The sequence below is a fragment of the Carassius gibelio genome, chromosome B20, assembly GCF_023724105.1.
Source record: "Carassius gibelio isolate Cgi1373 ecotype wild population from Czech Republic chromosome B20, carGib1.2-hapl.c, whole genome shotgun sequence".
Lineage (NCBI taxonomy): Eukaryota > Metazoa > Chordata > Actinopteri > Cypriniformes > Cyprinidae > Carassius > Carassius gibelio.
The window spans coordinates 10302953-10319777 of NC_068415.1; the positions used below are offsets into that span (position 1 = coordinate 10302953).

At 35.5% G+C, this 16825-nt stretch overlaps 1 protein-coding gene across 1 annotated transcript in view; it reads left to right on the forward strand.

Moving 5' to 3' along the window:
- Positions 1-1169: 1169 nt before the first annotated feature.
- The window catches only part of adgb (androglobin), a 32112-nt gene continuing 16456 nt past the window's right edge, over positions 1170-16825 (forward strand). Inside the window, exons 1-14 of the mRNA XM_052585620.1 lie at positions 1170-1564; positions 2221-2356; positions 2648-2737; positions 3733-3804; positions 3923-4120; positions 5405-5544; positions 6563-6652; positions 8509-8672; positions 9767-9847; positions 12202-12290; positions 12532-12706; positions 12775-12862; positions 13200-13341; positions 16588-16630. Of these exons, the coding sequence (XP_052441580.1) occupies positions 1488-1564; positions 2221-2356; positions 2648-2737; positions 3733-3804; positions 3923-4120; positions 5405-5544; positions 6563-6652; positions 8509-8672; positions 9767-9847; positions 12202-12290; positions 12532-12706; positions 12775-12862; positions 13200-13341; positions 16588-16630 (1585 nt within the window). The 5' untranslated portion in view covers positions 1170-1487. The remainder of the gene's footprint in view (positions 1565-2220; positions 2357-2647; positions 2738-3732; positions 3805-3922; positions 4121-5404; positions 5545-6562; positions 6653-8508; positions 8673-9766; positions 9848-12201; positions 12291-12531; positions 12707-12774; positions 12863-13199; positions 13342-16587; positions 16631-16825) is intronic.

A 16825-nucleotide genomic window follows, 5' to 3' on the forward strand; every position in this document is an offset into this window, starting at 1 on the left:
AGACTAGTTACATTTTTATGGCTTACATGATAACATTATTTACACAATAGCAATACATTATTCAATTTAATTTAAATGACCGTTGTATTTATAAAAATAATTTCAGCTTTTTCAAGTGTTTCAATATTGCATCAACTAAACATTCATTTGGTTTAACTTTATTTTGGTGGTCCCTTTAAGACATTCAGAGTTAGCAGATATTAGACAGTCTACTAATACTTTAATGAGAGTTTATTGACATGTAGGTGGAAAGTTACTTATTGTAGACCGAATGTTCAAAAAGGACCATCAAAATAGTGTTACCATTTTTATTTTAATTATCACGCTGTAGGTTAACCATGTATTTCTATGTCTGTAAAAGGCTTATGTCTTTCAAACACATAAAAATGCACAAATTTACAAACTGATGCTCTTTCACCTAATATATTTACTTGAAGGACCCCTGAGATTTTAAAATAAATATTTTATTATCACATTTGCTTGTTCATGGTTCTCTGAAGTTAGTTATGGTCACATGACATGCAAGTAAACAAATATTTCATTTTTTTAGTAAGTGTTTTATTTTATAATGACTTATTTAAATGTTACATTTTGATGATTTAATTAATTATTAACTTTTCACTAAACTCATAATTCATAAACCCCCTGCAGTTCCTTCACAAACATTGCAGTAATGTAATGTTTAATGCAATCTATGTTGTTAATAACAATGAAGGAATATATTATATTATATATATATTATAATATATCTTTGTATTTTTTATCAATATGGTATAAGATTATCCTATTTAAAAAAATGCGATAAACGAGATAGTTCATAAGTAATCTAAAAGCAGTCTGATCATATTACCTTAAAATGTGTAATGTAATGGATTACTTTAACTACAATTAAATTAATATTTATTTTATTTGAATAGAAAATCTCAACTGAGACTTTTTAAAAGAGAAAAAGAAAAAAGATGATGCAATGTAAGGTATCGCGAGATGACGTTAATTACTTGCTGACTTAAAAGGTACATTAAGTGGTCGGTAGTAAGCCAATGTTTTTTTGTATCTGCGAATTTAAAAAAGACAAGTATATATATATATATATATATATATATATATATATATATATATATATATATATATATATATATATATAAAGATCCTAAAATTAATGAATCGGTTCTTTGAAATGAACTATTCGAGAGAGGAGAAAAGAAACGAGTCTTTCTTCCTGTCGCTAAACGACAGTGTCCTCAAGGGTTTGTTTGAGGAGGTCAGGAGGAGTTCATTGGCGCGAGGTGGTAATAAAGCCCTGCGCTCGTGCTGTCGGCAATCCCAAGCGATCCTGTCGCCTAGCAACATGACAAACTTTCCCTACCGCCTGAGTCTCACCCTGGGCATTGCTTCCTATTCATCATTATCTTTCGTGCTTTAATCAGCCAAGTGTTGCTTCAAACTATGAACTCTTAGATTAGAAATAAGGCCTACGAACACTCGCAATGTCGAAGACACCCAAGAAAAAGACGTCTTCCTCCAGTCTCGTCGCTTCTTCGCCTGGACACTCTCCCAAAAAAGAGTAAGCTATGACTGAAGATTCATTAATACAACTTCGCTATGGTTATCCTCTCGAAATATTTAAATAATATGGATAAGTCGCAGATAATATAATTAATAAAACATTTATTCCACCCTATAACTTTACTGTATTGTGTTCAGCCTAAGCTTACGAAAGTTGTTTATGTTTTTAGTAAAATATTATTGGTGGACGATCGGTATGAGTGACGTGAGTTTTGAATTTGACAACATAACTTACAACATTTTCCTTTTATGAGAGCCTAATACGAAATTGTGTTTTGTGTGTGTATTTTGCATTAACAACAAAAACATGCCTACTTTTCTAACATTAATAACATACAATCACATTTTCTTTGCAGTAGATTAATAAACATAATTTACAAATGTAAAAAATTTAGCATTCATTTTAGCTACAATTTTGTTCCCTGAAGAAGAAGAAGAAGAAAAACAGTATTTGAAATAATGTTTGCAAAGGAAAAAGTTTTAAACCTAAATATATAGTAGGCACTGTAGGTAGAGAGATTGATAGTAAAATGCAGTTTAGATTGAAAATAACAATTGAAAAGACTCATCACAAATCGTGCCAATTCAAATGAAATTATTATATTAAATAGTCATCTTTTTAGATAGACTACATTAAAAATGTGCTGTCTCTAGAGCATCCTCAGCGGTCAGTGCATCAGAAAGTCCTGAAGAGCCAAAAAAGAGTCTCATCTCTCTCTGGCCGGAGTGGAGCGACACTGAGGTCAATGCTGAGAAATGGGATGCAGCTAAAGCCTCTAAGGATAGCAAGGTGAGAATTGATGAGTTGAACGTGATTTAATATTCAATGCCTTTCCTTTATAAAAGCTTTACAGATCAATGTCTGGATTGGTGAGTGCAGAAATCTGTTTCAGCAGACTGTTTATCTTGAGAGATGCACTGTATTGTTTCAGTTGATGAGTCAGAGTGTTTGGCAACTACCATACACTTTGTAATTTGATCATTATATATTTAATAGCTTTTAATCTGTTTTATATTTGTTTTCCTTTGAATGCAAATCTAAAAACATATTGAGCATTTTATGCAACAACATTGCCAACAGCTCTTTGATGATCCAGAAGGGAAGGTTGAACTTCCTGTCTCCTTGAGAGTACACACTTGGAAACGTCCTTCAGAGTACATACTTAATAAGGTAAGGGTTTATCAGCGATATTAGTAGCTTTCACATCTCTAGCAATAAACAAACTTGGAGAAGCTCAATTAACCTGAGTAGGTAAAGTAGAAGTTGAACAGAGTTTGCAACATTTGTCAAGTGTACTAATGAATGTAGTTCTGTTCGATTGATGTATTACAACATGACACTAAACTAATCCTGTCCTGACATGACCAACCGACACGCACACGAAGCATACTTGTCTATTTTTTCTGTGTCCTGTTCTTTAGTTGCATGTTTTTTGGGAAAATCCAATCTTAGCCTCAGTGCTGAGCTTAATTGATGGAATCTGTTTACGTGCTTTCATTAGAGTTCAGGTTGTGATTAAATTACCTCATGCCCAGCACAACATTTCACAATTATTCCTCCATTTTGATGAGTCTATGCAAGTCATGGGATGCTAAATAGTCACAACAAGCAGCAAAATCACAGGGCAATCAAGGCTAGGCACTAGAGGTCTGAAACCAATTATTTTTGCCATCTGACTAGCTGTATTTAAGATGTTTAATTGACAGAACGAATGAAGGTCAACTCTGTTGTCATTTCCATGGCAACAGTTGGGATAAAAAGATGAAAACTGTGATTCTTCTCTCCAAGTATGTGAGTGATACTAAGAGCCTTCAATTTACATTTGATTAAAAGTCCATTAACAGAAGATTATTAAATATTCCTGGATTCATGTCCCTCAGAGGGTCAATATGATCTGTGATAGTAGTGGGAAAAAAAACCTCTGGGAAATGTGAGAAAATGTTTTATATTTTTCATTTGTTTGAGCACAGAAATTGTGATATCTAATACACCTATAATGTGTAACTGTAACTATGAAACTATAATCACTTTTACTAATCAGGTATAACTTTCATAATATTTTATGGTGCAATCTTCTGTTTTATTTGAGCTGAAGCAAGAAAGCTGAAACTCATCAATGTAGATCTTTAGGAACTGGAATTACTGTATCTCATCCTTTCAATCAGACTCCTGTTGTAGTGGAAAATGAAGCTGCCTTCGACCTTACCTCAGCAAATGAGCATTTACTCTCTAGTGAGGTGAGTGAATAAATCATTTCGGATGGCCTGCATTACTGATTAGAACTAAGAATAATTCATTTAGTTGGAATTAACCTACACTGTGTCTCACTCTTCGTCCTGCATGGCGATTTCACAGCTTATGCGATGGGTCATTAGTGAGCTCTACATTCTGTGGAAAGTCTGTAACACAGCAGAGGAGAAGGCCATCTCCACAGAAATAGTTTCCAGCCTTTGGAGACCCTGGGAACACATTTACTCCCTGTGTAAAGCAGTGAAAGATCACATGCCCCTCTATAATGCCTATGGGAAGTATGTCATTAAACTCTACTGGATGGTAAGTTCAGGCTGAATATTGACACCACAATACTTGTATTGTGTAACACTGAAATAGCAAAATTTACATGCGTACACACACACACACACACACACACACACACATAATGGTCTAATCAGTATGTCATTATGTTATGTCAGATGATCCATTATTCAGCACTCATAAGTGCAACAGTTTTTTGTTTTTACCAGATGCTTTTATCCAAAGTGATTTACAAATGAGGAATAATACAATCAATTTAATATAAAAAACAATTACTAAAAGCCATCAATGAATTATTATTATTTTTTTTTTATTTAGACTTTTAGTCAGGTTTGTTTCCCTTTGTTTTGAATAACTAGAAGAGTTTTGTCAAATAAATAAATAATGGAAACTCAAAATAACCTGGAATAGCTAAGCAAAAATTGACATTTCAGTCAAAAAAAAAAAAAAAAAAAAAAAAAACTCACTCTCGTTATTTCAAAACAATGTTTTTTTTTTTTTTTTTTCATCTGTTGAACACAAAATAATCTTTAATGGACAAGAGGTTCCGGTTGGTCATTTACAGAACTGGAGAAGGAAAGGAATCGGATCGGCTGTAGTGTAATGTATAAAATATGTACACAACAAATGTACACAGGCCGCTCAACACCTATTGTAGCATGTGTCCACGTTTTCCTGCTGGAAGGACACTGTGTCCTTTAGGTGGTGATTAAGTGAGAACACAACCCTTATCAGGGAGCCAAGAGAGTTGGTAGAACAGTGTCTGTCAGGTTGTTCTATCCTCTGGGCACAAGAAACTGAGAAACAATTATTTACCTTAACAGCTCCTAGTCCTAAATGAGCAAACAGTGACCTACACGCAGGTAGCTGTGATTAGTTTTAGGTGATATCAAACACTCTCTCGGGTACAAAACATTTTAGATAAGGCCTATGTGCTGGACAATAGTTATCTTGTTGCTGACTTATCTTCTAAGTTCACTCTCTTTAATAAAACTCTATTAGAGTTAATGATGTTTATAACTGTATTTTACGCTGCTCATTTTACTGTGTACAAAATATGCACTAATGAACCATGGACTTTAAAGGCTCATCTGACTGCTGATTGATACACCTTTGATTTTGTTTCCATTAAGATGGGTTTGATGGTGAGCAGATCATTAAAATCTGAATTTTATATTACTGTGCTATAAAGGACAGCACATCCATGAGTTAATTCATGCTATTTAACAAATGTGGAGTTCCATAAATGCTGTTTCATTAATGAATGTACTTTTTTACAAGAATTGTCTTCTGCTTTCTTAGGGAAGTTGGAGGAAGATTACTGTTGATGACATGCTACCATTTGACATGGATGGTAACCTGCTGCTTCCTGCTACTTTGAACCAATCAGAGCTTTGGCCTATGCTCTTGGTTAAAGGCATACTGAAGGTGGCCAGTACTGAGTGAGTCTTTGAAAATAATCCAAACAATTAAGTGTTTGAAATGTCATTAAGTCTAATATTTTCATTTAATTTGGATGATCTAGTTCACAAAACCAGCCTGGATGATTTTTTCATGAATCTGACCGACCAGGTTCTCAATTTTAGCTCACTTTACTCAGTGATCCAGATGTAATGCTTAGCTCACTGACGTGGATGTTTATTATTGAAAAATGACTTAAATTTCAGTCTGAATGTCACACAAAGCTTGGAATATAGGATCACTTTAATTATGTTTTAATTATACTTTATTGTCCTTTTTAGCACTGTAATTGCATGCAAAAAAGTAGCAAGTACATTATTCAGAATATCTGTTTTGTGCTCCATAGAAAAACATTCTTTTCATGATTTAAATGTTTCATTTAGTTTAGGAAATGACAATCTCTGAGCCACTTAATCATTTATGGTTTTAAATAACATGAACAGGAAACAAAAAGCACAAAGATGTCCTTCCAGGGGGCTTTTTCCCAATTAACACACATAAGATTCTTTACTGCCAAGGTTTGGTGCAGAAGTAATCACAGGCGTCACTCACCTGAAGCCACAGTACATTCTTTTTAAAGCGTGCTTGTCCTCTTGTGTGGCAGTTATAATGATGGAATGGTTTTTGCGTGAAGATGAACAGTGAAATCGTGCAGTTAATTAATAGCTGCCGGACTGGTTGAATACAGCATCCCGTGAGGCACAATTAGAGCATCAGCCATCTGGTTTCTTCAGAGAAAGAGAGCAAGAGGTCACACACACACACACACACACACACACACACACACACACACACACACACACACACACACACACACACACACAGATCAATGTCTGAAGTGACACATAGTGGAGCTGGAACTGAGTGTGCATATTCATGCAGCCCTTACTGAGCAAAGAAAAATTGCTAGTACACCTATTTGAATCTATTATATGGGTGTCCAGCAAACAAGTAACCTGTTAGAGGTGTGACAATGATGTTATGGTGTTCTCTCTCCAGTATTCCAGTCTCAGGCTCCGGGAGAGAGTTGGGAGAGTTTACAGTCATCCACTGTCTCACCGGCTGGATACCGGAGATCATTCCTTTAAAGTGAGACTCTCTTTACAATCTCTTCAAACTTACTGCAGATTCCTGTTTCAAAGTTGAGTGTTAGTTAGAATAAATTATTAGGATTTATTAGCTGAAATGTATCATTAGGTTATAGCCTTATTGCAGTTGTGATGCCTGCTTTTAAAACTAAATGTGGCGATTAAAAGGTTTCTTTTTTGGAAGATTCAGCACACCTTTATTGATTTACAGATTATTTACCAATTAAGGTTAGTACACAACATCCCAGTGGCCCTACATAGGACACAAAGTTGGAAAATGGATGAATGGAGTTTGTGGTGTCCCTTTCAAATACTAAGTTAATACAAAATGTTAAGAATTTTGGTAAAAACCCATTTTTAATTGATCTGGGAATTTCTAAACTTTTTTTCTGCACTGTACATTTTTACATTGTTTATATGGTATAAGACAATGTACATAATTTTTTATAACAATTAACAGGCTGGTATGACAGGTTGACATGAAAAAGAAATTCACCCAGTCTATTTTCTAAAAGCATATTTATATAATTGTGAACAATTCATCCATGTATATGTTTAATTAAAGATTTGAAATGTTGACTCGCAGTCAGTGTTGAACATTGACTCTCACAATTTATTATTATTTTTTTTGCTTTTAGTTAAGTTTTATAGTTAATAATTTGTTCCCTCAGCCTACCATTGTCTTTATGTCTGTGGTATGTGCTAACAAGCTTCATTAAGCTGTGCTCTGCGATCCACAGAATGTCTTTCTTTTCCTCACAGTGTGCACAGATGCCACCCTTATTAGGAGAAAATGGGCTGCAGACACTATGTTGTTGTTCTGCAAAAAAATGGCTGGTCTTCACCGCTGTTCTGGCTTTATCAAGTTACTGCAGGAATGTTGTTGTTGTGAAGTTTGCGTGTAACTTTCTCTTCTCTAGCGTTTGACTCTGTCTCTGTAGTTGGTTGTCACGTCCTCAGCAAAACTCACATCTGCTCGGTTTTGGGATACACAGCGTGGTGTCTTGTAATTTACGCTCTGATGAGTTTCTGTGTTTCATAGACTCCTCAGAGACCAGTACACACAATAAGAGAGTGTACGCTCGTATTTTGGAAAAATAAATTGCTGTGAGATGAGTGCACACATCTTGCTGTCATATCTTCTAGAGTGCTATCTTTTTTTTTCAAGGCCTGACTCGTGTATGTGTGTATCAAACTAGGGTCTCCTGAGGTCATTTACTCCATGCTGCAGCCCTGCAGGATCTTGTAGTCGTATCTCACTCCAACAGCTCACATATTTACCAGAAAATCAGAGAGCTAAGAGAGTCCAAGAAATCCATGTAGCACCGGGTAGCGAAACATTTTGACAAAATTTCAGCATGAAATTAGAAAACATGGGCAAGCAGATGACTGGAAATAACCTTTTCAAAGATTACCAAGAATGCATATTCACTTTCAAAGGTCAGTTTGATTAAATAAATGGAGCACTGACCATAAACTTTTGAACGTTTGTGTATATAAATGGAATATTAAAGATTCAAGTTAAAAACAAGTGAGAGAGTGTGTTGTTTGCATTTGTTGTTATTGGTTTAGACCTTTATTCAAGCTGTAGTGATCACCTCTCCTAGTTAATTGAGCATTGCTTGCTTTTCCTCTAATTGCTCTTTATTGATTGGTCCAAAGTCCAGAGGCTTGTTTGTTCAGCTTCATTAGTTTCATCCATTGATCCTGTGACTGGACATTAAATTGATAGTTAGTCCAGGCTTAAATAGGCTTTAATCAATTGCGATTATTAGATAAGTTCACAGTAAACGCTATTTAAGCGATGGAGATCAAAACATCAGACTCTGATCTTCCATGTGTTAATGTCATTCTCAGATCCTGGTATACAGGGAAAATCTGGGAATTTCTGAGGGACAATATTCCTCAATTCCAGTTGGAGGAAGAGAGCTCAGAGGAGACTACGGCGGCTGACCTGATGACAACAGATTCTAATGTGAACGAGATGAAGAGGGAATCTCCCACAGTACTGAAGAACAGAGGTACAGACCTGCACACACATTGCAGTCATTTATCCATTAACAGTCGGTATGTGACATGTCTGATTAAAAGACACCGGCAGAGAGAGTAAATGAGATAATCGATACGGCAAGATAGCCTGCTGTGTAAATGACTTTTTTGAGTTTTTTTCTAATGAAAGTTTAAAATGGTCTGAGTGCTTTAGAATTCAAAGTCATTTAAGTTTGACTGTGTAAAATATTAAGTGTTTAACAAGTATTTGAGGCTTCTCAGTGATTAATACTTTCTGTTAACACTCTTTGTCAATTAGGCTAATGAAAGTCATATTTATGATTTATATTTATAATGTTGCAATGTGGAGGCTTAGTGGTACAGTGGTAACCTTTTGACCTCATGCATATTGATACAATGGGAGTGTTCAGAGAGAGTAGCGGTATTATTAGCCATACAGTAGGTTTAAAATCTTCAAGGCCTCACATGATCAGTCTGAAGCCCTGTGGTGACCACTATAAAGATATCAAGAGTTGAAGAACTCATTTTTGGATGACATCAATGTTTGGTGGGTTTCAGTTTGTGTGTGTTGGCCTTGAGGTTATCTACAGTTCTCACCTAAATGTTGATAAAAATTAACCCTTTAGCAGATATACAGAAATACAGAAAAATGGGAAAAGGCACAGAAATATTGATGATTCTATGTTTGAAACTCAGTTTTTAATACATGATTTCATGGCCTGGAAAGTCATGGAAATTGATGTAGTCAATCTAAATTTTCCTGGTAATGTTCAAGTTATTTATTTTGTGAGTATCATGGGGAAAAATCATTAATAATACAATAATAAATGTATAATATTATGAAATAACTGTAGTGTAAAAATATCCTAAAGATCTCGCCATAATCAATCATTTTTTTTTCTCATAGCACTCAAATAATTTTAATCTAAATAATTTCTAATAATTTCTAAATAATTTTTTAATTATTGAAAATTCATATTCAGTCATCACAAAAGGGTGGAAATAATCATCATATTTCATGTTTTAATATAAAAAAATAATAATAATACTAATACAAAAAAAATCCTTAAGGTTTGGCCAGAAATGTTATGTTTTTCTTGTCAAGAGTCTGCTACGAGAAAGAATAAAGTTGACGACCAAGACAGAAAGACCATTCAGCCCAAAGCAGCTATCCATGCAAATAACAGTGAGTTTGAAATCTCTTTTTTTTTTTGTGTGTGTGTGTGTGTGTGTGTGTGTGAGTGTGTGTGTGTTGTTTGTGTGCATACAGACATTTTCATACATGGTTCTTTTCCCCTCTCTCCTCACCATACATTATTCACTCTGAAAAATGTAGTTGAGGTATGAATATTTGATCCTCATACAGAAACAGTCTATATGCCTTCTGTTAACGGCTATTAATAATTTGCAGCCAACGTGGCATTGAGCTTTCCATAAAGCAATGGTGATCTGTTTAGCAGTGCATTAAGGGTAAAATGACCCATAAGTATCAGTCTCTCCTTTCTGACTCTTTGTCTTCAGCTAGCACCCATTCCATCTCCATGCATCATTTCTTCCGCAGGTTCATGTATTATGAAATCAGTGCCATAACCATCACTGCAAGATGTGTAACATGAGCATGAATAAATAAAACGGTTATGTGTGTGCATAACTGTATTTGTGTTTGCTCTAAAGAAGTGTGCAGCAGCGGTAATATGTGTGTGTTTGTGTCAGACTGTGAGCAGAGCGCCAGTGTTTTTCTCTCAGGTAGTGTGATCTGAATTGAATTATCTGGCATGGCCTCGGGCAATCACTGTCAATTCTGTCACCGTGCAGTTTATGACTGAAATATGCAAATAGAGAAAAGAACAGTGAATCACGCACGCACACGCACACTCACTCACACATACACAATATGCATCAATTTTATACTGACTTGCTTAGAAAGGCTCAGTGCTATTGTGATAAGGAGGTGTAATTGTCGCTATGCATGTAAACATGGATTTCTGACATGTCTGTGGAGACTAACGATTTGATGAGTCTATTGAGACTAATGGTTTGCTGTTCAGATAGACTGTTTTGGATAATTGGCTTCCGCATGCAAGTGGTTCAGATTACACTGGGATAATGCAGTGTTTGCTGCTGAAATCTGCTCTCTCTCTCTCTTGTTATCCTCTGTAAACATTCCGTCTCTCTTTCGTTTGCTCTGTCCTCTTATCTATATGGTCCTTTAATCCATATAATGAATCCATCCCCTGTGTCTTCCTCTCACTTCCTCTGGGTGTTTGATACTAATTAATGGGTTGGAAATTATAACATGCTTTGACATATATCACTTTGGTAGCGTGGCCTAGATCTTCAGAGCCTAAAGCGGTATCTCTTTTATTGAAACATACACACACATGATCGCTGCTCATTCTATTTATGGCACTTTCCATGAATAGAACACAAAATGGGTCTTGCACTTCTTAAAACCAGTTTTAGATCTTTTTCAACAAACTGTGAAAGGTAAAAAATATTAATTGTCAGCCTCAGGTGGCCAATATTATATGATCGATTTTATTTTGTATTTTCTCTGAGGTTTTCAAACCTTTTATCACATTTAGGACAAGCCTAAATTAATTAATTTTAAATAAAAATGCATTTTCAATTCTTAATTTATCACTCTGCGGGATATAGCTAGTTTGGGCTCAAATGTTGGTTTGAAATACTGATTATTAAGAAGAAAATTAAAATTATGCAAAATCTTATTTTTGGCGATTCAAATTAAGAAATTAATTCTACATATAAAAATGATAAAACATTATTAGTTTACTATTGTTATTAGATTGTCAACATTTTAGGGTTTGGTTTTAATTGTTGGATAGATTAATCAAGGCAGGCTAAAGTTATTGTCTTTTGTTCTTACAATAAATTAATAAATAAATAAAAAAGAGTCCAGTAGACAACTATACTTTATTTTATGGATAGTCTCTTGATAGTATTCAGCTGTTTGCAGTATATTGTGTTTCTAAACATGAAGAGCAAGTGGTCAAATTAACTTTATAATTTAACCCACAAACTGAGCATGGCCCCTTTCTTATCTTTTTTCCCTCTCTTCCTTTTGGCCTTGAGCTTGATCATGTAACAGTCAGGGCACTGATGGCCTGATAAGAGATCAGAGATGGCCTTGGGAGATGAAGATCAAACAGTGATAATGCTGTGCCTCTGTTCCTTCCTCTACACTTGAAGTTTGTGTGCTATGTGAATTAGGAAAATATGGTTTGACAGATTACAGTGCCCTCTCCGCTGTTCACGCCTTTGTCTTTGAAACTCATGCCTTGATCTATCCACTCATTCTCTCTTCCTCTTATTCAATATAGACTGCACTCCATTCATTTCATTGTGCTTTAAGTATTAAAGAGACAGAAGCCTGACAACGGGAAAAAAGTTCATCTTGGATTTTGAGGACCTGCGAAGTTTTTCATGCATATAAAGTAGAAATGTCACCTCTTTCATGTATACTTCTTTGAGTCTTTTTCACAGATGCTTTTTCTTTCTCTCCCTTTCTTTCTGATTTAGCCACTAAACCTATTTCTCAGACTGTAGTGTGTGCCAGTTACCAACCCTTACATCTGATGGAGAAAAGAACCTCGGTGCTTACAAGGATGGTAAGCACATGTTTTTCAGTCCGTAGAATATACACTACCTTTTACAAATTGAAGGTCAGTGATTTATTTTAAGAAGTCCATACTTCTATTTAACACGGATGCAGTAAATTGATCAAAATCAAATGGTACTCTCCCTCCCTCTGTCGAAGTCTCAAGCAATATTTGGCTCTGTTTGGATTAGTGCTGGCTGTCTAATCCGTTATTAAGTCTCTATGATCGTGGTGGGTGGTGTGTTCTCCAGGCTGATTCGTCTGAGAGTCTGAGGCAGTATGGGCTCTCTCAGCTTTTCAGTCACCCTGTGCTGCTCACCTGCACTCGAGACTGCCCCCTGGTGGCCCCTCCTAAACCTCCCCCAGTTCCACAATGGAAACTCATCAGGCCCCGCAAGCAGACTAACATTACTGATGAACCCAAGGGTAAGATGTGTTTATGTTTTAATTTTGCATGTAGTTACTTTTATAAATATTATATTTTTGTTCTTTAGAACCCATTGTTCAGAAGCCAGAGCAGTTCATTGAAGTTTCCAGTCCCTTTATAAACTACAAACTCATGGCTATGGTTGCACATGACATGTAAGTTCTGTGTGTCTGTGTGTGTACTGTAGACTGCGAATATGAGCTTTGTTTTATTTGCAGGTATTCAGCTGCACGTGTGAGTACATTAGCACAGTGTGTGCTAAAAGCAGTAATTGGTTGTGTGGGAGAGTTAAACAGGGACGGAGACTGTGCTGAGGATCTCTTTGAGCATAAGACAGTATTCAGTCACTCTTAAGTAGCTTGAAACTCTTTAGAGTATGAAACATTTGTGCTTAACCTCAGGAAGTGGTGCTTTTGTTTTAGTTTTTTTCTAGGATACAAACACAAGATAGTAATGCATGTAATTAAATGCAGCATTTGTGTGTGTGTTTAGGGAGCAGGGTGGTGTAAAGAGGCGTGGATATAATTCTAATCTAAACTCATTCTCTGAAATGGATGATAGTGAAGATGACCACACTAAGAATGACATCACCCAGAACACCCTAAATGTATTGGAAACCACTGAAACCTCCCAGGTATCTCTGAAAGATATTGATATGTTGTCTTCAACTATTATGTGAATGGTGCACCACTGTTTAAAAGTTTGGGGTCAGTAAGAATTATTATTTTTTTTTTAAATTTTTTTACTGTTTTTAAAAAAATGTCTCCGGTGTTTATAAAGGCAGCATTTATTTTATTAGAATACAAAAAACTGTAATTTTGTAAAATACAATTTAAACTAAGTGTTTTATGTTGAAATATATTTTGATATATAAATTATTCCTGTGGAACTGATTTTTCAGTGGCCATTAGTGCAGACTTCAGTGTTTTTCAAAATCTTCAAAATGGTCAGAAACAATGTCCTTTCAAAATCTTTGAATATGCTGATTTTGTCCACACAAAACATTATTGGCATCAATGTTGAAAATATTGCTTTTTTTATATTGTAAGATATTTTGATGAACAGAAAGTTCAAAATAACTTCTATTTAAAATAAATGTTCTAACATTTATAAACGTCTTTCACTTTTGATCAAATTAATGCATTCTTTCTGAATAAAAGTACAGGTGCATCTAAAAATTGAATATCATGGAAAATATCTTTTTATTTTTATTTTATTTTTTGTAATTTAATTTTAAAAAAGCGAACTTTCTTATATTCTATATATAAGATCTCTTTCTTAGACTCTTGAAATATTTCAGTTTGTGAGCAATTAATCTTTTATTTTGTTTTTCTCATGGTTACAACTTGGAGCTTAGGAAAATTAAAAATTCAGTATCTCAAAAAATGTGAATATTCAATTTTGAGCTTCATTAGTTTGATCAATTTTGAGTATTAATACTGGGTACCTCTTGGGCTAGTTTAGAACATGCAACCATAATTATGGGAAAAACTACTGACTTGACAGTTGTCCAGAAGACAATCATTCGACAAACTTCACAAGGAGTCATTTTGAGTCTTAACCATCAGAATTAAAACAAAAAACTCTTAAAATATTTCACTTAGTGTGAAATGATTATAGGATATAAGAAAGTTTGCTTTTTTAATTAACTGACAAAAAATAAAGAACTTTTCCTCGATATTAAAACTTTTTGCGACGCACCTGTATGCATTTCTTTCAAATCTTACCATGCCAAACTTTTGAACTGTATTTTGTCGTATGATAGGTGACTGCTCTCTCTCTGAACAGATGCAGTGAAGGGTTTGACTGTACTCCAGGGTTTGCGCTGTGTGGCAGTGTGTTTCAGTTTATGCCATCTGTACAAGCAGTGTGCATCAAAATGTTCTGCTCTCTGGCTGTAGTGCGACTGGTGGCCAGGAGGCCGAGACAGGCTATGACATCGTCTAATGCCTCTATCTTTCCAGCTCCAATGTCATTCTGCCTGTCTCCCTAATCAAGAGAGCACCTCTGGCAGATCCAGCATTACGTAGATAGAGAATAAGAGAGAGAGTATGGTAAAACACGCGTGCCTCGTTGCATAAAAGGACAGGTCATGTCCTCGGAATGATATAAAAAGCAGCACAATTAGCCTGTCAGTCATCAGAGTGGATGTCTCAAAAGGGGTTCAGCTTAGATCAGACTGAGACAGATAGCTTCCATGTAGTTTGTAAGATAAGTGGACGTGTGTGTATGTGCCTGTGGGATCTAACTGGATTGATGTACCCTTACAGGAATAGTTCACCCAAAAATAAAATCACTAATGTCTTTTACTTACATTATTTACAGTGGCTCTGACCTTCTGTAGAACACAAAAATTTGACTATTGACTATTTATACTTGCCTCTCTTTTCCATTTTTTTTGTTAATTGAAATAAAGAACTTAAACTTATAAAAACCTACATGAAAATTAGAGATGTTTCCTTGGCAACTAGCTAAAATAAGTTCAAAGTCCTTAATTACTTGAATTTATGGGAACCCATTTACGCCACAGAATAAAAATAAACAAAAAAGTAAAAATAACAAAGAAGTGCAACTTTATCTCACAATTCTGCCTTTTTTTTTAATTGTGTGATATAAACTCACAATTGTGACTTATAAAGTCAGAATTATGAGATATTAATAATTTATAGAAAAAAGTCAGAATTGAGAAAAAACTTGCAATGCAGACTTTTTATCTCACAATTGAGTTTATATCTCTCATTTTTTTCTCAGAATTGCATGATATAAACCCATAATTGTGACTTGTAAAATCAGAATTATGAGACACCATACTCGTCAATTCTGACTTTTTTCTCACAATTGCATGATAAACTTGCAGTTATGAGTTACTGTATAATGTCAGGATTATGAATTGTCACAATTGCATGATATAAACTTGCAGTTGCGAGTTACATTGTATGGACACAAAACACTAAGACATCTCTCAGAATATCTTCTATGTTCCACAGAGAGAAGAAAGTCCTACAGTTGTTTTTTTTTTGTTTCTTTTTTTAGTTGAGGTCACCTGATATATTTTAGACCTATATTGAGTTTCTGATAATGTTGTAAGCTGAATTAGGTATGAACAGGAGCTAGTTTAACACAGTAATGTGTGGAATGCACCCTGAGGGGTTTACTACCATATTAAAAAATTACATTTAAATTGCTGGACTGCTGGTTCTCTTCTTTTCTTTCTATCCCACTCACTCCTCTCTGCTCTCCATTCTTTTTCTGCATTCCATTTTCCCCTTCTCCTCACCTCAGATCCGTGGTGAGTCACAGTCTCTGAATCACTGGCGCTGTCTTTCGTTAGATGTGGCGTATAGAGAGCCCTTAATTGTCCTCCACATTTAAATTGCACAGTCGGACGACTCCTCAAGCTTTAAAAGGCTTTCTAAATGACACGAGGCTGGGTTCAATCATGGGGAAAAAAAGGACATTGGTAAAGTTTCTTAAGCTTACAGCTGGATTGTTTCCATGGCATCACACTTGGTTACTTACAAGGTAAAAAAAAAACACACACACATTCCAATAGTTTTACAAAAATGTGTCTCAATTAGCGTGTAAAGACTGACATGCTAATCAAACCTATGTCCCTAATCCTGTCACCATCTGAGTGCCCTTAATGTTTATGGCACTTGCTCTCCTGCGAGCAGTTAATTGAAGGAGAAAACCCTTTCTGGTTGGAGTCCAGATGTCAGATTAGTGGATTTCTCATCAGCTTCTGGAAGCCAAACGAGCTCAGCGCATGCTGACCGGATGAATGTGGACGTCCTCTGTCTCCACTGCTTTCCTCTGCCCTCCTCTGCCATGTCTCTCCCAGCTCACCCTGTGCATTTTTTATCCCTCCATTTCCCCCCAGGTAACAGCAGAGGACAAGAAAAAGGACGACAGCATCGCCAACGGTGAGATGTGTCTCCGTAAGCAATGCCGCGGCTCCATCCGCCCTGTTACTCAAACACATAGCGTATATGTGTAATGCTCATATTCGTATACGTGTTCTGTATTACAATTAGCAGTAATTTTTAAGTTGAAAGCCAACCTGGAAACACCTCAAGCGAAATATTTGTATTCAAATAATCCATGCCATCATTTACAAG